Source organism: Lonchura striata, chromosome 1 (assembly GCF_050655825.1).
Source record: "Lonchura striata isolate lonStrDom1 chromosome 1, ASM5065582v1, whole genome shotgun sequence".
Taxonomy (NCBI): domain Eukaryota; kingdom Metazoa; phylum Chordata; class Aves; order Passeriformes; family Estrildidae; genus Lonchura; species Lonchura striata.
The window spans coordinates 113,086,421-113,110,382 of record NC_140703.1 but is presented as its reverse complement, the minus strand read 5'-3'; the positions used below and the strand labels follow the sequence as shown (position 1 = coordinate 113,110,382).

The window sequence follows — 23,962 nt, the reverse complement described above, 5'->3', positions numbered from 1 at the left end:
CTTTCAAGTTTAGCTGTTGGTGACCAACATTCAATAAGGGCTGGCTGGGAGTTATCAAAATGATGCTGTAATAACAATTGTGCTGCAGTTGATTGTGTCATCATGAGGATGGCTTTGGCACGAAATTTAGACATCACATGTGGGACCCAAATATGTTTAGTTAAAGTGTTTTATTCTTCTTTCCAGTTCTTCTAACTGGAAAGTTATCCTCTAAACTGGTAGTCATTTGTCTGCTTCTTTTATGGATTTATTACCAATCTGTTGAACTGTAGCTCCCATAATTTAAATCTATAGCAGTATTGTATTGAAGGAAATAAGGCAGAGTGGTTATTATGCTGTTATGCAGGCTAATCCTCTGTAACAAAAAGAAGAGATTGTTTCTGAATATCACTTTGTGGCTTACCCATGTCATCATCCCATGGGTGCTTTGTTAGTTTTATCTGTGCCATAACAGCAGCTGCTAACTTTTGCTGTCTGACATTGTGGCAGTAAGTTCCATCTGTTCATCTGCATTTAAAAACTGCAAATCTGCTTCAGATGCTTTGCTGACACCTTCACGTGTTCTCAAACTAATGTGTAATTCCCACAGATAGTATTATTTGTGTGTATTTTATGGTTTTGTTGTTTTTTTTTTAATTTCCAAAGTGTAGCCTTCTCGATCTCTGAAGGCACTTCCTACAGTTCCCCTTTTGCTGTATCCCAAGTCTGTCCTGTGCCCCCAGTATTTGGAGTTTTCCTCTGCACTGTCTCTAATTCTGATGTTCCTGTCTTGCTGTGGTGATCCAAACTGAATGCAGTGTTCTTACTGTGAGACAGTGACACTTAATTGTGCATAGCTTGTACTTAACCCCGTTGTGGTCCTTTTTCTTAATGCAGACAAACCTCTTAACATGACTTGACACCACTGAACACACAGTAGAAAGCTAAACTACTCTCTTCTTTGGATCTCTGTATTCCTGAAAATTCTTTCAGAATTCAGATCTTTACTATTTCTTCAAGTTCATTGTGCTCATAGTTTCGACTTTCCTATCCCATTAGTCACATGGTTTATTATGGGTTTTAGGGCTTTTATAGTCTTTTTAAAAGGAACATATTTGCATGGGTTATGAACAGGATTTTGAAGCACCATTATTGTGTCTGTATTCCATGTCTTTAGTTATGGTCATCTTTATCTTAATTCTTGAAAATATTTTAGTATCAGACTCTCTTGGCTTTCTCTATCTTTCTCTTTTTGTGTTCCTTTGTTATCATCTCCATTTTATAAATAATTGTTCATGACAGATGTCTTATCCTTCAATGAATAAGCTTATTTTTGTGAAGGAATCTTACAGAATAATTTTTTTTTCTAGGTTTTTACCACTTCTTTATACTTTTCATTTCAGACTCAGAACTGATGCCTCCTTAGAAAAGTAGTAGTAAAGTAGTAGTCTACTTACAGAAAATTTTCTTAATTCTGTATTCCTTAAGCTGAGTTTTCAGACTTCTGGAATTTTTCCAAGACCTGTTAGTCTTCTTTCTCTTGTATCTTGATGAGTGTATCAAATCTAGTTAATATGTTTCATTAACTAATATATATAAATTATTCAGGAGGCAGCAAGAGTTGAGCTGTGCTTTTTGTATTCTGAGAGTAAATTCTTCCAAGAGATTTTGCTGTGCTGTATCAAGAGAAGTACTTTTGCTGAAGTATTTTTTCATCTGATGATGGTTTATTTCCCAGTTAATTTTATCTTCATCTCCAGGTCTCAGTTCCTCCTGGAGCTTTGGATTGCTGGGTGTTTTTGAGTTGCTTGGAAGTCTTACAGAGAATAGAAGGCTGCTGTGATAGGGCTCAAATAGATGCAAATGTTTCCCACACAGTTGGCCTGTGGAGCTATGCCACAGAGAAGGTGAGTGAAGGATGTGTTGAAGTGGTGGTATTATAGTGTTGAAACAGAATATTTGTTTCCCTGGAACAGATTTTGTCCTTTTTATTGTGGAATTTAATACTGGGTTCTGTACATTGTGTTGAGTCTAGTCTAGATGAGACATCCATGTTTCAAGTTCCACTTACTCTATTCCAATGAAAGAGGTGATGTTTTAGGTTGCTTCTGCTTTCCACTGCTGAAAAACACTTTAGAAAGAAGGTAAACTCCAGAAACTATTGAAATAGTCTGCTGTGGTATCTGTGGGTGTTTTTGAAGACCAACATCGTTTGAAGACTCACCCTTTTGTTTGCATAGCCTGTAGAATATTTGCTCTTTATTTTAATTATAGTTTGCTCATGTTTCAGTAGACTTCATAATCCTCTAATTGAGCCCTTGAGGTCCTTGTTTTATTACAAAATCAGAGAAATGAAATTTCACCTTGAAGAGTTATTGCTAAAAAAAAATAAAGAGGGGATGGAGATCAGAATAAAGGATGGAAAGCATTGTTTAAAATGGCAATTGGTGCATCAGAGTCTTCCCATTCTCCTTACAGTTTCTAGGTAAGATAAATTCCAACTTGAGCTGGAAATGTTCTTCCCTTTGATCATTTTTCTAACAGAAAGAGTAAAGGGAAGAATTTTAGGATAATGAGTAGCAGTAAGGTGGAACTGACTGAATAAATAAATTTAGCCACTAGTGACAAAATTAAGTGGAGTTCAAAATAAATTAAAAAAAAAAGGTTCATGTCCATCCCCAGTTTTATGTGACAAGCTGAGACCTTTCTTCCTTTGCAGGCTAACCTCTGTAGTTGATTGAATTTTCTAGGTAAATTAACCAAATGGCCAATAGATAAGAGATTCTTTAAGATAATATTCTGGGTGTTGAGCCACCAGCTGCTGTCTAGAAGGGGTTTTATGGTGGTTAACCTTGTTAACACTTTTAGCTGTGCTAATCTCTTTTTCAGGAAAGTTTTCATCTGAATACAATACTTGAGGTGAATTTGCAAGCTGCCTAATCACTGTCCTGCAGACTTGCCTGCTTTTCTTGATTATACAGTTTTCAAAAATACAGACACAGCTATTAGAAATAATCTTTGGTCCTAACTGCTGAACATCTCAAGCTTTGCGTTTGTGTTGAAAACCAGAAGGGTTCACTCAGGTTAGGTGTTGTGAGTGTAAGGATCTGTGTGTTTAAGCACATGTTCCAATATTTGGGTAAGTAACTTATATGCAATTTAATTCCTTAATAAGTTAGTCTATACTTTGAGAATAACACTTAATTTTGAGATTCTATAAGCAGCATAATATGAAAACAATGACAATGGAACGATGCAATAGAACAAGAGGGAGTTTTATATTGATTTTATAGCCTATTGAAAGCAAGCATCTGGCTTCTCTTGCAGTTAAAATCTCTGGGTTACCTGTGTGGACTTGTGTCAGAGAAGGGACCCAATTCAGAAGACCTTAACAGGACTGTGGATCTGTTAGCAGGGCTGGGAGCAGAACGCCCTGAAACAGGTACTCCAGGAATGGTGCAATTCCTTCAATAGCTGGCATTGTCTGAAATGCATAGCATAGAAGTACATCAGTAATCTGACTTTTCAAGTATCTCTACATATATACACACACATTGATAGAACTTTATCTCTTGCAAGTTCTTTTAAGGTGTATTTAGTATTTCAAACTACCAGTGCATGTTCTTACTATTGCAAGTATAAGTTTTTCCATTGATGCTCCACTTAGCATTTAGGTGCTTGTTCTTGAACAGCACTGGATTTGAATTAAGGTCTTAATGCTTTCAGACAAGTATTTAAAATAAAATTATTGGAAAAACAAATGGAGCATCCTTGATTGTGTGCACATAGATAACCTGCACCTGGAGCTGCAAAGTGATATTAGTTTTTAGTTTTCTCTCCACTTCCTACTGGAGAAAAAGCAGTGCTGTTCTCAGAATGTGTTTTTAAGTAACAGCTTTTGTCCTGCTTTTTTTCAAAGCCAATGCATCACAGAGCCCTTACAAGAAACTTAAAGAGGCCTTATCATCTGTAGAAGCTTTTGAAAAACACTACTTAGTAAGTATGAGTTTTGCTTATTTGTATTCATTTTGTGTGTGTTTGCACTGTAGATTAAATAGGACCAAAGTTTTCAAACCTGAGAAGATATATTGAGAACATAAATTTGTATTTCCATGTTTTGGTATCAAAGGTTATTTTTTGCACATTGAACACAACAAGGCTGATTTGTTTTACAGCTGGAACTCTGTAGGGGCCCCAAGTTTCAAATATTTGCATTAACTTTAATATTTACAGTTATGAGCTGGAAATTATTATCTGTGGGTATGTATACTTAGATATTAAAAAAGCCAATGTCATGGCTGTTATGTTCTGCTATTCCAAATTCAGAATTAACTGACTCCTACCCAGAAGAATATTGAGGTGTGAATTCAGATTCCTTTTAAATGGTTTGGGCTTGAATTTTGCAATGAGTATTACATGATTAAAGTTATATTGTGGGGTTTTTTTTAAAACATATATGAACTGTGAGACATCTGTGGATAATAGGGTTGTACCTGGCATAGATTGATGCATAATGAGGATTCTAATATTGTGCATCTATTTCCTGACAGCTCCCCAAATGAGGAGCCATTGTAATAATTTCAGGGTTTTTTTTATTTTGCTGGTTTTGTTTTTCAAATAGAAGATTCTTAAATAAAAGGTAAAACTATTGACTGTCACATGAATGTATTTCATTTTTTGAGGGCTTGGTTTGACAGTTTTTGTTGGGCTTTTTGGATTTTTTTTTGTCCAACCAGTTTTGCTTGGTTTTTTTTGGTTTTTTTTTTCCCTTAAATGATTTTCCTTTAAAATTTCTCATATTTTCATATGGCCAATAAGGTTTTCTGGAGAAAACTTGAAGGGAAATGGGATACTTTTTTTGAAACATGGAAACTATGTGATACTCAATTTTACAAAGTTTTATCAAAAGGAAAAATCTCAAAACATTTTGTCTGAAGATACTGGCTTTCACTTTTATTCTTCATTTATTTACAGGGCTAGTTGTGTAGCTGGATCAGAATTAAAATCTTGAGAGTTGCCAGCTTCTCTTGTCTATTCAGTTCCAACTTGCACCTGAAGATCTCTGTTAAGCTTAACAGTAACTTCCTAAATTTAAGAAACCAAGTAGGACCTGCAGTTTTTGCCAGAGGAATTGCTATTTTTCTTTATATTTATGACTGCTCTTTTATGCAGTGGAAATTCAGATGCACTCTAAAGGATGGTTTTCTGTGTAGTTGTCATGTAAAGATATACATTTTATCTATACCCATATTTAATCTTGTCCTGTATTCAGTGGACAAGAACACAGAATTAGTTAAAACTCACTGACATACCTAAAATTATTTATTTGCATTTAAAAAGAAATCTCAGTTTGAAGCCATTACCCTTTATCCTATCACGATGTAATTTATTTTTTATATTTTTACATATCTGGCCAGAGTTTATTATGGACTTTTGAAAGAATTTGGGTGGTTGAACACAGTCTATGTGTTGTAACTGCTAATTTTGTGAGAAAGGTTTGCTCCTGTTATTAAAGCTTAGGGCAAGGGGAGGGAGGTGACACTTGGACACTGTGGCTACACTGGAGATTAAGCTTAAAGATGAGGGATAAACTTCAATTTGGGAATGAAAGCAGAATTCCTTTAAGGCACTCTGGTGAAAAAAATTATTCTGACTATTACTTAGGCTTTAACAGACATGGGATGTGGCCAGGTGCAGGAGGAGTGAAGGTGACCTGTTACAAACTGCTGTGTATTTTGTGCTCAGGGCAAATGTGACTCATTCTGGGCATTTTGTTGCAGTAACTTCCGTTTCTGGCTCTGAGTTTGTGTGAAATAATCATACAGCTGCCAAAAGTACATAAAGCTTATAATGGTTTCTTTTCTTTTATACAGGATCTGTCCCATGCCACCATTGAAATGTACACAAATATTGGAAGAATTCGCTCAGCTAAGCTTGTGGGAAAGGACTTGGCAGAGTTTTATATGTAAATGACTCTTTAAATAAAATGTCCTAAGTGCATTGCCTTTGAAAAGGTTGACTACTAATCCTGAGGAAGATATGCTGTAATTAAACAGGAATTTTAAAAAGTATTTTTTAGAATGTAAACAAATCCTATTTCAGGCTGTATTTCAGGGGAAAAAAAAAAGAATACTAGCAATCTCTTTTATCAAACCGTAATTCTCACCTCATATTTTTGTAACCTTACCTTTAACTGTTCTGTGTTCTTTATCTTGATCCTTTCTTCTTCTGGGGAGAGAAGTCTGGGAAAGATAACTGTAAACTTTGAAACAAGCCAAGAGGCCTCCTTAGGAAGCAGGCTATAGTAAATGCAATTATTACCTTAACTACATATATGAGCTGCATCTATCTAAAAAAAACCAGGAAACATGTCTTTGGAGAGTAATCCATTTCCTATTTGAGGTTATCATTGCAAAGTGGTTGTTTCCCCTCCTGTGAAACAGTGATTTGATTCCTGATTTTCACTTTTATTTTTTTGTTTTATTTTTATCCCTGCTCTTCAAATCCACTGAGAGACCCTCCTGCATTTTTCAGTGTCATTTTGTTTTTCTTATTTAGAAGAATTTGGGAGTCATAAGTGATTATTTTTGGAAAATATGGTGGCGCATGCTTCCCACCAATATTCATTTAAGCAGTCTGATCTCCACATTGCAACAGATTCTCCCAAATTATCTTAAATTTTCACCAGAGACAGTAATGTTAGGTTTAAAGACTGCCTTGGAACTGCTGTGTGATGATAAAATTTTCATTGAAGTATTCTTCTGCTTTAAAATTTTTGAGTAAGCAAATTTTAGTTAACTGTCAAAAGCTTTGGGTGGCTTTTGTTTAATTTGTGTGAGGTTTCTTCACCTCATTTGGTCTGACTTGGGATAGGTCTGCATATGGAATAATGACATTAATTGCATTTCTACTTGCTGAAGTGAATTGCAGTAAGGAAGGCCCATATGTTGATCTGTTACCAGAAAAGTCAAGATCATAACAGTTCACTGCAGTTTGTCCTGCATTTGCTTGCAGTGCTCCTCCCCCATCAGCATTTTAAGAAAAGATGCAGAGAGATTTCCTGACTGCAAAGGTTCTTACATTGCTGTGTGCTCATTTTTTCATTTCCCAAGGAGGAAGAAAGGTCCCCAGAAGGCAGAGGTGTATCTTCAAGGAGCACTGAAAACCTACCTTGCTGAGGGCTGGGCACTGCTGGTCACACACACGAGGAAGCAGCTGGCTGAGTGTCAGAAGCAGCTTGGGCAGATAGAAAAGTATCCTCTAACAGGCAGAGCCAGAACAATCAAAGCAGGAGAAAATGATGCTTGGAACTGTTTTTCTGACATATCTCTGACTTTTATTTAACAGTAAAGACTGATAGACATGCTGAGTCTGAGCTGAGACAGCTGAGTTGCTTCATACCATAGAGTGTATTTTGGGGGTTGTCCTGTTGTTTTGATTTTTGGTTTCTGTGCTTTTAGAACAAGACACGTTATACATGTCAGCCTCCTTTGCAAATTTATTATTAAATGAAACAATGAAAGCTTTTCTAGATTTGAGCTGCAGTATTTACAAAATATTCTCACACCACTTCTAAATTTTTCTGCTTCAGTGCAAATGCTTATAAGGAATCTGAGCCAGTAATATTCCATTCTTAGCTAAATATTCAAGTGATCATTTATATCTCCAGCACTTAAAAATTTAAAGAATGTCTTGTGACTTAGTTATGGTAAGTGATGCTGTAACATCTGGCAGATTCTCAGCCAGGTAAATTGGAATAAAATAGAATACTTGAGATTATTTACTGCTAAATGTTGGCCAGTGTGATGCAAAACACTGTGTCTTTAACTTGCACACAGCATGAATTATTGCCAAATAATGAATTTTGTGTGCTCATGAATCTTTTCAGATGAGGCAAGATTGCACTAGTTAATTATGGATCATATTTTTAGTAGGTCTGCAATACTCTCAGATGATGGTAAATCTTCCGTTTTTTATTTTCTAGTGGAAAAGTGCAGAGATTATAACAGCAAGTCTTGTCTCTAAAGCTCAGAAAAGAAATACTTGAATGTCTTGTTTTCAGTCAAATTTGTAATTGTTGTGGGTTTCTATCTCCTCTTTCCTTAACTTCATTAGTTATCTCCAAACAAGCAGCCTTTTAGCTAGTGATAATCACTTAACAGAAGAGGAACGCAAAAGATTTTGCCAAGAAATACTAGATTTTACCAATCAGCAAGTAGAGAACCAAGGTAAGTCTGGATCTTAAAACTTAAGATACTCCAATCTGGTTTTTCCCTAAAGGTAGATGGGAAGGCTTGCTCTGATTGGCTTAATTATTTTGTATATAATTTCTGAACTTGTGTTTTCCAAAACATTTATAAATCTACTCTAATGAAGAATAGTCAAAGATGAAAGCATAATTAAGATTTTCAGTCTGAATACTGCAAAGTCTTTGTTTTCCTTCAGTTATGTTTCTCTGCTTTAACAGCATATAATTTATTGTGTGTTCAGTTTTTTCAATTCCTGACTTTTGTCTCATAGTGCTGGCATGCAAGTGGCAGCTCTGTGATGGTACATCTGGATTTTTATGTTAGATCTATGCCCATCCACTTACAGTTTATTATTTTGTCCAATTTCCTTTCTCTTCTTCATGCTTTTTTAGTAATATCTTCTTGTCAGATATTAATCCGAATTCAAATTCATATGGAATAATTCCTGTAGATCTGAAGACTGCTTGTTTTTATGCAGAAATTTTTTTCTTAATGATTTGATGTACAATAAGTAATATGTTACTTTAGACTTGATTCTTAATTAATTTTAGGTACTGCCTTAGGGTTGTTTTTGGAATGTAGAAAAGAGAATGAAAACCCCTTGCACAGCAGAGCTGCTGACTCAAGGCACCAGCCTGATTATTAGTTTCTTAAACTTGTACAACCTCTGGGAAGTTGGTCACTTAATGCTACTGTGTTCTATAGTAGTAGTGAAATGTTCAACTTGGACAATCTCTCTTAATTCAGTTGTTTTTAATAGCCTGGAAATGGAAATTGTAGTCTAAGTAAAACAAATCTCAGAATCTTTTAACTCTCGTAAGAGATAAAAAATTGGAAAGCAGTGATTTGTTGTGGAATAATTAATTGTTGAAAAGTTGTTGATCCATTCAATTCTTGGGATTGAATTTTTAAGAGGAAAACTTTTGTTTATCTCCAGCAGCACTGGAGAATAATAAAATCCCTGTTTTTATCTTTCCAGGTCAAAAAGTTATATTGCCTATGCACTCCTTTGCTCAGCTGAAAACTCTGCATTTTGACCCTCCAAATGCTGTTGTCCACGTGGGTGGGAAGTTGTCCATCGAGTTGACTTTGCTGAGCCAAATGCCCATCCCTGTCCAGGTGGAGCAGGTTGCCATCCACGTTCACTTCAGCATTGAGAAGAACAGCTACAGGAAAACGGCCGAGTGGCTCACCAAGCACAAAACTTCCAATGGTGTCATCAGCTTCCCAAGTGAAATTGCAGGCTTGCCTTTGTCCAGAAACAGCCTGCCAGCACTGGAGCTGGCTGAAATGTATGAGAGGAGCCCCTCGGACAACTCCTTGAACACTGCAGGAATCATCTGCAAGAACGCGCACATGCTGCTGCGACGGCAGGAGAGCAGCAGCTCCCTGGACGTGCCCTCGGGGCTCACTTTGGAAGATGGGGCTCACGTCTTGAAGTGCAACAACTTGACTCTGGAACCAGGGGACAATAAAATAACCTTCAATATTCAGGTATGAGATTGTAGCACTCGTGACAGAGAAACTAGAAATGCTGGCTGAGGAAGAGTGTTGTGCTGGTGAGTTATTGTGCCTGGTATATATCCAGGTATTGCTTCCTGTTGCACTTGGATCATCCATTCCCCTTGCAGCTTTTTGTTGTTCTCCTCCATCATTTCTCTTGAAAGGATGCTGTTGTGTTTATGCTAAAACATACAGATGACTCTTCTTGAAATCATTTGAGTCAGCCTTCCTAATACCTGTTTTAAACATCTTGACTCTTGCTGCCAAAAATTGAACTGATAAATTCATATACAATATAATGTACTGCTCATGAGTCTGCCTGTGTTGTTGAGGTAATTCAGAATAACTAAAAGCTTTGATATGAATTATTTTTCTAGCCCTTCAGTGATAGTGTGGTTAAATTTGGTTTGGCAGCCTTTTCTTCTCTGCAGAGGGTGGTAGAATAATTTTTCACTTGGGGGATGTAGTAAACCTACCTGCAAGAAGTTACAAGTATTTGAATTTAGAAGATGTTAGAAGTAAAATTGTCCCCATTAGTCATCATCTAACTAAGTTAACTAACCTATTAGTTACTAGTTATCTGTGGAATGGCAATGCAGTCATTTGAACTGCCTACTGACCTAATTTCTGAGGTTTCTCGTCCTTTCAGAGGATTGGAGCTGGTTAATGGGATTTGGACTAGAGGCCTTGGTGGCTGGAAATGCCACATTCTATAGAATGAACTCACATGTATGTAAAAGTGGATTTCAGATGAAGGAACATTACTAGAAGAGAGCTGTTAGGGACTGCACTGAGCTGGCATTTGGGGTTAGTGGGATCAGGATGCAATTAGAAACACCAGGAGAAGAGATAGGTGAAAAGCTAGATAGAGCTCTGCTTTGAATTTCTCTGGTTCTGCTGTGAATCTGGTGGCCACTCGAGGATGGACAGTCTTACTTTTATAACTTTGCTATTTTCCCAACCTTCCTTTCAAGAAAAGAACTTTGCATGGGAAAACTGCTCAGTGTAAATCCCACAATATAGTTGTTTAAGGCATGATGTACCTGTCCTTAAAGGAAAAATCTGAGCATGTTATAATTTTAACAGTGTATTTTTTGATAAAACAAAGAAAGCTTCTTTAAATTTGAGCTGCAGTCTTTACAAAATATTTATTAAAAGTCCGTTATCATTGTAGTAATACACTCTGTCGCTTCTATTGGATTACACAGCTGGCCAGAGGTTAGAAACTGATCATTTGTTTTCTGGATTTTCTTAAAGTAATGCCTAATTGCACCACTTCTGCAGGAAGAGGAATGACTGTGCTCCTATGACCCAGAGGGAATTTGATCATTTCTGTAGACCTTACATTGATGATAAAAATTATTTATGCTGACAGCAATCTTCCATTTTTTTCCAAGTCTAAAAGAGATCAGAAAGCATTGTCTAAATTCTTTAGACCAATATTCCCATCCCATGTTAAGGTTTAAAATAGATGTATATTATGTATTACTTTACTCATGCTTTTCTGGTTTTTTAGAGCTAAGATGTAGTGACTTTAATGTCAGAATGCATAATACTGAATTTCAGTCTGGATTTGCCATGTAAATAACTGCATGAGGTTTGACTTTTGAGTTGGTACAGCTTTTCTCCATAACTTGTAGACTTATTTAATTATACCCAGCACTGGTATTTATGTATTACACTTGGAAAGTGGCACATGAAAAAAAAAATAAACACTTCCCATTCCATAGCAGTCCCTAAGAGCAAATAGAATCAAGAATAAATATACTAAATATACTACAATCAAGAATAAATATACTAGAAGGTGTTACAGATCTGCTTTTGTTTTTAATTTTATTGAGAAACATCCAGAATCCCATTACTCAGAGTATGGGAAGAGTTGGAAATGAAATATGTATGTGTTACTTTCTTGTAAACATTGACTCAAAGTGTGTGGTGGGGAGTGTGTGAAATCAATAGCTGGAGCTGAAAGCTGTGCCTTATATAAATGCTGTAGGATTTTATAATTGTTTTTATGAATTGGCCATATAAGCACAGGTATTGTTTAGGTTTAATAATGTTTTTTCATGTATGTTGAACTTGGTGGGGGGGAAAACACAACCCAAAGTAACAAACTGACAGCATAACTACTACATTAGTTATCCTGATTATTAGTACTAGTTAATTATGATGTTATCTCTTGAATCAGACAGCACTCTAGAGCTTCTGTCTTAGTGGGGTAAAAGGGGCTCCTTCGTGTAAATCTTGTAATTTACTCAGAAAACTGAGTTTTCTGAAATCTGCAGTTTTAATTTACAAACCCAAAGTACCTCATAAAAATGAGATGGAAGCATGCTGTTCTTTAGTAGAGGGCTTGTTCTAGAAGTATTTTCTTAAAATTAAGAAAAAATTCAAATGTTTTTCTTCCAAGGCCAAAGAACCTGGGACATACACGCTCAGGCAGCTGTGCACTTCAGTGGGAAAGGTGCAGTTTGTCCTCCTTCACATCTACCCCATCGTGCAGTATGATGTGTACTCCCAGGAGCCCCAGCTCAAAGTGGAGCCCATGACTGGTAAGTGCAGTGGCTGTGCTGAAGCTGCTTTGATGTTTCCTCTTGTGCTCCTGTGGGACTAGAGAAAGTGTGTCATGGCTTCAGTATTACTCAGTTTGCCTTACTCTGCCTTGTGACTAAAATACACCCTTGCTTTTCAAATTAGCCATCATGTCCTGCCAGTGATGGCCAGGTTTGAACAACTGATTCCAGTGCTTGGCTCTAGACACATAGTGTCACTTTTGAATCTTGATTTGAATATGTATTGTCACTGAAATATCAGGTGTGATTTGAGCTGCCACACTGACTAGAAGTGAATATTTACATTTCTAATTGACCGAGTTACTTACTTTTTGTGATCACAGGATCATTTAGGCTGGAAAAATCCTCTGGGATTGACTCAAATTTATGGCCAAACACCACCTTGTCACCCAGACCATGGCACTGAGTGCCACATCCTGTCTTCCCTTTAAACACCTCCAGGGACAGTGACCACCTTCTTGGGCAGCCCATTCCAATGTGTATTCTCCCTTTCTGTGGAGAAATTCCTCCAAACTTAATGCTAGAGTCCCTTTGATATTTACAAGAAATAAGTAAGAAGTGGGATTCTCTACTAGAGAGGATATAAACTTACTAAAAGTGAATACTGAATGCATCCATTGGCTTCAGGGACAGCTGAACACTAGTTGTTGCAGTGTTTATTAGAGTGTATAAATGGAAGTTAATAATGATTTTCAGGCTACTGAGTGTGGCACCTGAGGAGCTAATATGATTTTTGTGCTGGCCCTCCAGGTTGCAGTGTGTGGCTAAGGAAGGACAGGCATATTGGGCATAAATCAAATTAGGGACCCCTGTGAAACTGGTAGCTGTGATTCTCTGTGCACCCTGGCATTCTTGTTGTGCTGATCATGTAAATACAGCATGTGGGTGTGACTGGAATGACACCAGTGTGTGTGTGAAAATACAGAGCTGTCTGCAACTTGGAGAACTTTAAAAGCTTAGTAAATTATTTGGGGTTATTGAATTTCACTGAAATCTGTGCTTGACAGATAGCTCATCTAAACCATCCAAGATGCAGTGGGTGTGAGCTTTCAGGTTGAAACAAGTGGTTTCCCCACAAGATGTATCTGAGCTGGGTTTAATGTGTCCCGTAACACCAAAACCCAACACTTGTAAGTTACCCCCCTGTGTGACCAACTGTCTGCTAACAAGCCTGAGTGCCTCGTAACCATGTGCTGGAATCTGTTAACAATTCCTGCTCTGTCCTCCAGAAAGCCTTTTGGCTGGCATTCCCCAGAAGGTGAAGTTCACAGTGACCACTGGTCACTACACCATGAAGAGTGGGGACACTCTGCAGCTGAGCAACGCGGATGCCATGCCCATCCTGTACCACCCTGAGAGCAAGGCTGTCATCTACTCCAACACCAGGGGTAAGCCAGGAACTGAAAAGAAATCATCTTTAAAGGGCTGACAAATTCAGTCATCCTGAAGATTAATACTTACAGTATTAAGAACACTGACACTGTTTGTCCATAGTCATTATTTAAGGATTTGCAGTTGATTACTTCAGTGCAAGAAAGGTCCTAAATTTTCACCCCCAAAGTAGTAGTATGAACTTTGACAAACATAACTGGACAATTTTACTTCCATTGATGAAATCCGGAAGACATGTGAAACTGCTGCATGTGTGTCCAAGGTTGCTTGAAGTGAAATGATGAGACTTAACAAGGTGCTTTGACTTTGTAAAAACTTGAATAAGTAAGTGTCTTATGATGGGCTAAAGTAGCTCTTTAGCTGGTTTGAAGTTTGTTGTTAAATTACCCTCCCAGTTCATTCCTGAACAATAGGAGCCTTTTATTACATGGAATGTGGTGGATACCTTCCTGCAGTTAAATAAGGATAGAGCATTACTCCTGGGAAGTCAAATATTTAACATGTGCAGATTATAGCTGGTTTGAAGAGGTTACTGTGGAGTTTTTTAACATGGTTTCTCATTACTGTTTCTGCAAACATTGCTGGGAAGTGGTTATGGCACCACATATTTTTCTATTATTTTCTTTTTTCCCATTCTACACATCTGTAGAAAAGATCTCAGAGTCATCATTAAGGATTCAGTCCTCTGAGAAGATCACAAGCATCAGCTTGCCAGTGGCTCCTGCTTACCATGTGATTGAATTTGAACTAGAAGTCATGTATTTGCCATCAGCCACAGAATCTGCAGTGGAGAAGGGAAATACTATAAATAAAGAAAACCACAGAAAAAACAAAGAGAAGCAGAAACAGGACAATTGCATGGCTACTGTTGATCAAAAAGTAAGATGCAATTTAACTTTTTTATTATTAAATGTATTTGATCACAGGGGTAAGCACTTCACAAAATAGAAGTGGTGGTGAGGGGAACTTGCTTGTTTAGAACTTACTTCAAAAGGCATATGTGCAAAAGTTATACTGAATGTTAAAATGTAAAGAAATTGTAAATATTAGCAGAAATATATACTGTTGTTGATAAATTGTCACCTGTTCCCTTGGCTAGTAATGTAACTTTTACTGTTTTAACACAGTTTATAAAGCATGGAGGGCACCTGTGTCTTTGTAAAAGGTAGCATGGTGTTCTTTTAATTCCAGCTTCCGATTCGTGGGTAAGATGAAGTCAGGCGTGCTGCTTCAAAGTAAAACGAATATACATTAAATGCATTTTTTAAAATATTTTGACCTTGTATTTAATATATTAAATTATTATAAAGTCATTAAAATAATAGATCTTAGAGCAGTTTATTTGATAGTGACCTTTACCAGGGGTAAAGGTTTCAGAGATGCCATTGGTGTCCTTTTTTTTTTTCTTCTATTCCCCTTCCTTTTTTTATAGTCTTTAGAACTGGGTATGTCAGTTCCTAGAGGAAAAGCTGGTTTGAGATTTCATATCCCACTCACAGGCAAACAAAAACCTGTTCTTTTTTTCAGATTAGATTTTACATACTGATTTTTTTAAAATGGTTATTTCTGTCCCTCCTGGATGCATTAGATATAGACACTTGATGAGAAAAGTTTAACTTAGAAAGGAGAAAAAAAGCAGAATCATTGTGCCAGACCATTGCAAGTAAGAAATGTGTTCCTTTCTTTTCTTTAGGTGACCATTGATTGTCCTTGGTCGATTTACTCCACTATTATTGCATTAACATTCTGCATCCCCTTTAATGCCAAGCATTCCTTGTTGTCAGCTGGCAAACGGTAATGCACTCATTATTTATTTATTGTTCCTTTCTTCTTACAAAATATGGAGCTGTAGGAGGTTTCATAACTCATGTTTATAGTTTATACCTTTTTTTTTTTAATATATAAGTTGGGCTTTTACAGTCTTCTCCTGGAAGCTTGTGCATTTCCTCTTGGGTTCTTTCATGACAATAAAACAAATTTGTGGTTTTGGAAATAAGACTATGGGATGAACCCAGTTATCCTGTTGGTGTGTACTTCTTTGGTTTTGTTTAACGTCAAAGAGGATGTTTTACAGCCTTGTTTTATGGACATGGACTCTTCCAATGTAACGCTTCAGTTTTTATTGAAAAAATTGTGTCACATTTTTCAGGAAATATGTGCAAGTCTGTGTACAGAATTTGTCAGAACTCTGTTTCCAGCTTTCAGACTACAGCCTAAAAAATTCTGCTGAGTGTACAGATTTGCAGCTGGTACCTCTCAACCCTGCATCTCAACAGGTAAAATTCACTTGCTGGTTTATTCAATTTATTCATCTTACGGTTGCAGTTTGTCATTGGGTCTTAGGAAAAAAAAATCAGGTAGAGATAGTTTTCCAATTAAATACAGCTGTAAACTTGTTCAGTTCCAGAACAGTTTCTTACCACAGAATCATAGAATGGTTTGGGTTGGAAGGGGATTTGAAGATGAGCAAGTTCCAATTCCCTGCTCTGGGCAGGGATACCTTCCACTAGACCAGGATGCTCAGAGCTCCATCCAGCCTGACCTTGAACACTTCTAGGGTTGGGGCATCCACAAGTTCCCTGGGCAACCCTGAAGTTTCTTTCAGTCTTGGCTGAAGATATTAAATTGTTCATTCTTGGTGCCTAGAAAAAGTATAAAAGAACATATTAATAATTTTATTAAATTTGACTTTTGATTAAGATATTTTTAAATATTTAATTGAACTTCACTGAATGTGAAGTGTTTCCTATTGAAACATTTGATTCTGACAGTGAAATGGATCCTTCCTTTTAAAAGGATGTACATTGTGAAAAGGATTCACTGTTAGTCATTTTATTGCATGTTTCCCTAATGATTTATTGAGTTTGTTTCTATAAACTGTACCAATGTCAGAACAGACAAACATAAATTCATGTATGCATTTCCCCTTCTTTCTGAGAGGAAGGAAGCAGCTAACACTCTAAACATTCTCTTTCAGGTCATGTACAGTAAGCAATCAGTGTTCTTTGTATGGGAATTGAAGTGGACAAAAGAGCTTCCTCTCTCCTTGCAGTGCCTGTTTTCAGTCAGCTTTTGTCCAGCTACCTCTGAAGAACAGTCTCTTACCTTGAAGCCGTTCACTTACAAATTCCAAGTGGAAAATTTTTTTGTAAGTACTCTTCTAAATTATAGGGTAGCATAATCTTAACTGAATATGGTTTCCTAAGAAGTGAAAAACAAGAAATATATTAGAAAAGTTCTGTTTATCTCATGAGGTTGATACCTACTTAGAATCATTGGAAAGTCAGTTTGTGAGTGACAGAGCTGCAGCCTGATGTGATGTAGTGGAATCATATCCTTGCCACAGAAATGTGGTCAGGGCTGTAACATTTGTGCTTAATCCTTTTTTTACCATTTTCACCTTCCTGGGTTGGTGCCATGGAGATTGTCTGCAATTTACTGAGCTGCTTTTTCCCTGCTGGCTTAAGAGTGTACTCTCCAAAGCAAATTGCAATTTCCAAGATAATCTTTGCTATTGAAAGCATCTAAGTAGTTTTTTGCAGTGCTTGAGACGAGCTCCTCTAATGAAATATTTAGGGTTTTCTAGAACATTATCTGAAATGTTTCTTCTTCCCCTTTATGGACAAACTTTTTATTCCTTTGATAAGCTAGGAAGCTCGTAGGCTAGGTAGAATTCATTTAATGGAAAGTTTTATCAACATTATTTAATCTCATCTCTAAACTCAGTGTTCCCCTTTGTGATGCTTGAGTAAAAAGCAGCATCATGACAATACTCTTGTTTTTTAAATCCTTTTGTCTGTTTTCAGTGTTTTCTACCTGCTTGTTGCAAACTGGCATTGAGCAGCATTTCAGGTGTTTGTTTGCCTACTGCCATGTAACAAGCAGTTTTGGCACCTCTATCAGCATATTTCTGGAGTTTTTAAGGACAACTACCTTTGTGAAACAGTGAGGATTTTCCGGTAGAAATGTAATTTTGTAGGAATTAAAAGTCAGTTCTTTGATGTTGGTACTGTAATTCCAGGGACTATGACAAGAGGGATGAAGTTGTTCTGTATTACTCAGAATCTGAGTGATGAGTCTGTAAAGGGAGGAGCTAAGAAACTTAAACAAGTAAAAGTTGTTCAAGTAGTAAGATTTGTGTCCATTTAGGAGCATTGAAAGACTAAAGTTAAGGTACAGAAGTGAAGGAAAAATTATATTTTCACTGATGGTATCAAAAATAGATTGAATCATATTTGATTTGTTGTAGTGGAAAGTGTCCCTGCCCATGACAGGTGGGGTGGAACCAGATGGTCCTTTAAGGTCCCTACTATTGCAGCATTCCAGGATTCCATGTCTATGATTTTATTAAACTGAGTAAGAAAATGAAGTGAACATTACTTATAAGTGATTCTTGCCTTAAGAAGATTTAACAGGATGTGTCTGTTACGTGTAAAGTTGATACTGTACCCATTGTCCAGTTCAATTTAAACACAAATAAAACACCTCCTTTTTCTTGACAACAGCACTGTTTTCTTCCTGACAGACATTGTACCATGTGAAAACTGAAATCTTCCCACCCTTGGATGCAGAGTACTGTAAAACAGGCTCACTCTGCTCCTTAGAGGTGTCCATCACCCGGCTTGTTGAGCTCTCTGAGGTTGACAGAGATGAAGCATTAACAGAATCAGATGGATATTGCACAACAAAACTTATGTATGAAGGTAAGACTATTTTTCTTAAGCATTTTAATAAATTTCTCCCTAATTTTTTCTTGACAATAACATTTGCCAGACTTGCTATGGCATAAATCCCTTTATTGTGGGTACAGTAAAGCAGTTTTCATTTTTCTAGACTGGAAATATTTTATTTTCTCCTCATTAATCTGCCTTCCAGTGGAATAGAAATGTTCTTCAGACTGGATAGATACATGCTTGAGGCCCAACTATGGTCCCTTCTGCATAGGGCTGTTTTCTTACCTTGCACAGCTCTTCACACATAAAAGCTGGTGGGCTTTTAGATGTTGCTAAAATGCAGATTTTCTAAGTGGTCTAAAACTATCCTGAGGGTTCTCCTTTTTTCACAGAAGAACTTTATAGTGTTTTCTCTTTATTCTTGCAGTTGTTGACAACAGTAGTAACTGGGCAGTCTGTGGAAAAAGCTCTGGAGTGATTTCTATGCCTGTAGCACCTCGAGCAACTCACAAAGTGCACATGGAAGTGATGCCTCTGTTTGCTGGGCATCTGCCTTTCCCTGATGTCAGATTGTTTAAATACCTCCCTCACCATTCTGCTCACTCCATGCAGCTTGATGCTGGTAAGGCCAGTTTGACCACATGGCTACTTACAGAAATTACTCTGCCTTTCCTGTGTTCTTGTTTAAAGAGAAAGGCAAAGCAAGAAATACACTGACAATATATGTACCAGGTACTCACAGGTGTCTTTGCTGCCTTCACTCACAGTCCCAAGTTGAAAATTGGTCTAAGGGCAACTTTGAATTTGGGTTGCACCTAAATCTCTGAGGAGGAATAATAAATGCATTGTTCTCTTATGTTTCCTTTAAAGATTAGTATGCAAATCAGTTGTCACTGGATTTATAATCGAGTGAAAACTGTTTGATAACCCTCTAATCCTGCAGTTCCATTTTCTCTAAATTGTGTGTCTTCATTAGCTTTGTGATTTTTTTCCTAGTTTTCAAGGGATTGAATGTGAAATAAAAGAACTGCTGAAAATGTGGGCCATTCAGTTAGATGCAGAATTTAAAGTACCACAGCCATGTAGAGTATTTATCTGTATTGAGTAGTGCCAGAGCTGCAGTGAAAATTCACTCATAGAAGCAACATAGCTTTTGTCAATGGAGCTGCTAGTGTGCATCTTTCTAGCTTGTGACAGATGTGAGGTCATGCTACTGAAATTTTCCTTCTAAACCAGTATAATTCACTCTGTTACATCTGGTGCTGGCCAAAAGTGTGCACAAACTGTTACCTCAGCAGAGATGATCAATAACTGTGAACATGTGTTAAGGTGACTGTCAGAGCTCTGGAATTACCTTTTAGAGTTAACGGTAGAATAAAGCTCTATTTTTTCTTTTGTTCTAAACAGATAGCTGGATTGAAAACGATAACCTGTCTGTGGACAAGAATGTGGATGAGCAGGCTGACAGCAGCAGTGTCAGGACCAGGGGGAGCCTGCATTCCACAGCCAGTGGGGAGCACAAGGGTCTGCCCATGCCCCGGCTCCAGCCCTTCTCCCCGGGCCAGGTCTTCAACAGCAGCACAGGGATGCAAATCCTGGTCATTCCCAGCAAGGACGACCACGTTCTGGAGGTCAACGTTACGTGACAGCTCGGAGTGGAGACCAGGAACCCGTTAGGAACTGGATATGAAAGCACTTTATGGGATAATGACCTGCTCAGTCTTGTTGCAACATTAACTCCAAGGAGACCTGTGGCACTCTGGCGTTTACTGGCCATGGAAGCACCAGACAATTGTATCAATTTAAATGTACAGTGAGGCTTGTGTCAGCTAGTTTATATTGCCACTTTAGTATGTTTTGTGTCAGCTATTGGGTTTTCTTCCTGCAGTCACATCCCTGCATCACAACAACCAACACAGGGCAACAAAAAGCAAAAAATCCAAATCTTTGGACCACTTCTTTATTTTTGTTGGGCAGCTGAGAGATTTGTTTCATGCTTCCTACAGATTTTAGAATGTAGAGTTGGATGATGTAATTATCCAAATCTTGAATTTTTATGTAATAATTTACAGGCTTTTCCACACATGTGCCAGAAACATAACAGAACGTACAACAACACATTCACTGGTGTAACAGTTGCTTTTCTGGTTTGCTTTTATTTTGTTTGTTTGATCATTGTTAATTCCTGCCATTGCAATTTTATATTAAACTTCCATCATTTGCATACTTAGATGCATGGAAGAGCTACTGCTATAAACAATCTTAACTGAACAAAATTCCTTAATTTTCTGAGGCTTTCACCTTCACAGAGTAGACACTGTGATGTCACATATTATATGATTTTTTTTTTTAGGGTGGGCTTTGGGTTATCCTCTTGCATATTTCTTACCAAAGAAAGATATTGATAGAATTTAATAATAAATTATTTGGCTTATTGAGTTCCCAGATTAATTTCTTTTATTACCATTTCCAAGTGGCTTGGTTTGCTGCCCCAATTTTTAAGTTGGGGCAAAAATTTCAGTATGATGTGATACTTGAACAGTCAACCTTTCATCATAAAGGCTTAGTGTAATTATTACTGATTTGAGGCCAGACTTGTGCATTCATGATGAAAGAAGGAGGTTGGTTTGATACAGGAAAGCTTGCAGATGTAGAATAATCGTGAAGCAAAGTTAAAACATGTAACTTAAAGAATTTCATTATTTATATCTGAAATGTAAATACAAAAAATGTAAAAAAAAAGTGTAATTTTTGTGAATGTTGCAAATTCACCTGTGACTGGAAAAATTACAACTTCTTCTGATGTCCTGCTTCTGATATTGAAACTTGTGCATTTAATGTGAGAATGACCTTTTCTACTTGCAGATCTATAATGGTGCGTTGTCAACAGACTCCACAGAGGAAACAGTCCCATGTCAAATACTTGTCAACAAAACTAAAGTGAGGAGCTGCTCATTAGACAAACTCATTGTTATTATTTTATTTTCTTCTGCTAAATTACAAAGGGGAAATAAAAAACAAACCTTCTTTCCAAAAAGAACCACAAATAAGTTGAAAAATGAATAGGCACCCTGCACTGGTCTAAACATTTTAATTTTATTTTTTATTTAAAAATTCTAATTAGATGTATAAAGTAGACCTGCTAGCTGAAAATGTTCTTATTATGCATCTTCTTTCTGTGAAGGAATGCCCTTTCTCTGTGGAAATCATAGCATTTTATTCTGGGTAAAACCCAAAGCATCATTTAGTGCGAATGACTGCTGGGATTCTTTGACTGGAAAAGGTAACAAGTTAGTGACTTTGACACTGCAGGTATTATTAATTCCATTTTCATGGTTTGCTATTACATCATTTTTCACATTGTTCTGTAATATACTGTTAGATTAAACACATTGTACTAAGATTGTTTAATGAAATTGTAAGCGTTACAGTTCTAAATATACATGTTTTAAAAAGAAATCAACTTCTCTGCTGCTGTGAGTTCTGTTTGGTCTGGAGGAGTGATTGCTTTATCTGTTTTAACCACAGCTGCTTTTATCTGCAAAAATCAGATTTGTTACCTGGTGTGCAGTTTCACACTTGAGGGAGACATTGATTGTTTATTTATTTCAGAGTTTCAGGCTCTGGAGCCTCCACAGTATTCCACAAATCCAGCACACCCCTCCAGACTTTTCCTGCTGTTATTTATACATAGAAATTCAGTGTTGGCAACCTCCCAGGTACATCTCCTCTATTATGAATGGTTAATAATTTCCACACAAATTGTGTAATCCCAGCTGGTACCTATGCATCCTCCAGGGAAGGGTCTTCACCTGGGCAGGCTCTTTTTGCCCTGTAGGTCTGACTTTTAGTATTATAATTTATAATAATTATAATTACTATATTATTATTAATAATAATAATTATGCATTATTGTTATTATTATATCATTGGTTATAGGATACCTGGACCTCTTTGGCCAAGTTAGTAACATATACATAAGACATACATTCATATCTTGATTTACTGCATCCTTAAAGCTTGTTAGTTCCAGGATATCCCTAACTACGGGATGCTGCTCTCTGTACCACTGATTAATTCTCCTTCCTTGCTGATTAGGCTTAGAAGTATACAAAGATCCATCATCAAAGAACATCCTGACTTAAGTTAATTTTGACATATTCCACATTTTGCAACATTAACACCTGTGAGTGATTATCCAAGGATCCAGCTGAAGGAGCATGGAAAGTAAGGATTTAATGGATTGCTAAGCCTCAAACACCAGTAACCATTCAAAAGGGAAATACGAAGGTAGGGCGGCATCTTTCTGGTGCCAGTTTTGCTGTTCAGGTCCATGGTGGCCACACAACCCCCAGTGCAGGTGCAGAAGTGGGGTCATGGAGCAGGCAAGGCCAGGAGAGGGGGATTGGGACCACCGGGGACCCCAAAGCAGCCCGTGACACCTTCTGGAGCTCCCCCTCAGCAGGTGCTGTGTGCCCCAGTCTTGCATCAGACATGAAGAATTCCATTCCTGGGGAGGGATCTGGGTGTTCCAGTGCTAATCTGAATGTATATAATGCAAGGAAATTTTTGTTCTGTGGGCCCCTATCCCCAAAGGATCGGGACTGTGACCATCTCTCTCTGACCAAGGACATGGAAATGACAACACTCAAGTTTCATCACTAGATTCATGGGTGTTGTTGTTTTCACTATCTACTCTTACCCATTCCTTCCCTTTCATTCTTTTCCTTGTGTATTTTTTTGTGATACTTTTACACTTCCATTGTAAAGAATTAAACTGACCACAGACATCCTTTCCACTGCAATAAAACTGCTTTGAAATAAACCTCTCACATCAATGCACTGGGCATTCGGCGTTGTTCCACTCTAATGACAGAATGACAGAATAGTCAGGGATGGAGTGAGCTCTGGAGATCACCCAGTGCATCCTCCTGCAGAGCAGGGTCACCCAGAGCAGTGACACAGAACACATCCAGGTGGCTCTGGAATGTCTCCAGAGAGGGACACTCCACTCCCTCGAGAAGCTGTTCCAGAGCTCTGCCACCCTCAACACAAAGAAATTCTTCCTCCTGTTGAGTTGAAACTCCTCGTGTTTTATTTTACAGCCACTGCTCCTCATTGTGATGCTGGCCACCAGCGAGAAGAGTCTGGCACCATCCCCTGACAGCCGCCCGGGATAGATTTATATGGATTCATGAGATCTCTCAGCCTTCTATTCTCCAGATTAAACAGGCTCAGCTCTCACAGTATATATACCGTGTATATATATAAATACCGTAATGTATTTACTAAAAAGAACCAGAACTCCCTTGGCTCGTGGCGGGTGTGGGGAGGGCCGGGAGCGGCCGCGGGCCCGTGGTTGGGGAAGGGGACGGAGAGCGGGGACGGAGAGCGGGGACACAGCCCGGGAGCGGCAGGCAGTACAGCCCGTGTCAGCCTCCAGCAGCCATCCCTCAGCCGTCCATCTCTCCTCCCTCCCTTTCAGGGCCGCCCTCAGCACCGCCCTCAGCACCGCCCTCAGCACCGCCCTCATCACCGCCCCTCAGCACCGCCCTCATCACCGCCCCTCATCACCGCCCCTCAGCACCGCCCC

The 23,962-nt window shown here is 37.9% G+C and overlaps 1 protein-coding gene across 1 annotated transcript in view; it reads left to right on the top strand.

Annotated features, from left to right (window-relative positions):
- The window catches only part of TRAPPC10 (trafficking protein particle complex subunit 10), a 37,491-nt gene extending 15,663 nt beyond the window's left edge, over positions 1-21,828 (top strand). The window contains exons 8-23 of the mRNA XM_021540026.2: positions 1,740-1,886; positions 3,307-3,421; positions 3,899-3,975; positions 5,853-5,944; positions 7,092-7,232; positions 8,095-8,207; positions 9,208-9,722; positions 12,142-12,283; positions 13,534-13,692; positions 14,346-14,575; positions 15,390-15,490; positions 15,846-15,972; positions 16,674-16,844; positions 18,222-18,399; positions 18,797-18,991; positions 19,777-21,828. Of these exons, the coding sequence (XP_021395701.2) occupies positions 1,740-1,886; positions 3,307-3,421; positions 3,899-3,975; positions 5,853-5,944; positions 7,092-7,232; positions 8,095-8,207; positions 9,208-9,722; positions 12,142-12,283; positions 13,534-13,692; positions 14,346-14,575; positions 15,390-15,490; positions 15,846-15,972; positions 16,674-16,844; positions 18,222-18,399; positions 18,797-18,991; positions 19,777-20,015 (2,742 nt within the window). The 3' untranslated portion in view covers positions 20,016-21,828. The remainder of the gene's footprint in view (positions 1-1,739; positions 1,887-3,306; positions 3,422-3,898; positions 3,976-5,852; positions 5,945-7,091; positions 7,233-8,094; positions 8,208-9,207; positions 9,723-12,141; positions 12,284-13,533; positions 13,693-14,345; positions 14,576-15,389; positions 15,491-15,845; positions 15,973-16,673; positions 16,845-18,221; positions 18,400-18,796; positions 18,992-19,776) is intronic.
- Positions 21,829-23,962: the final 2,134 nt, after the last annotated feature.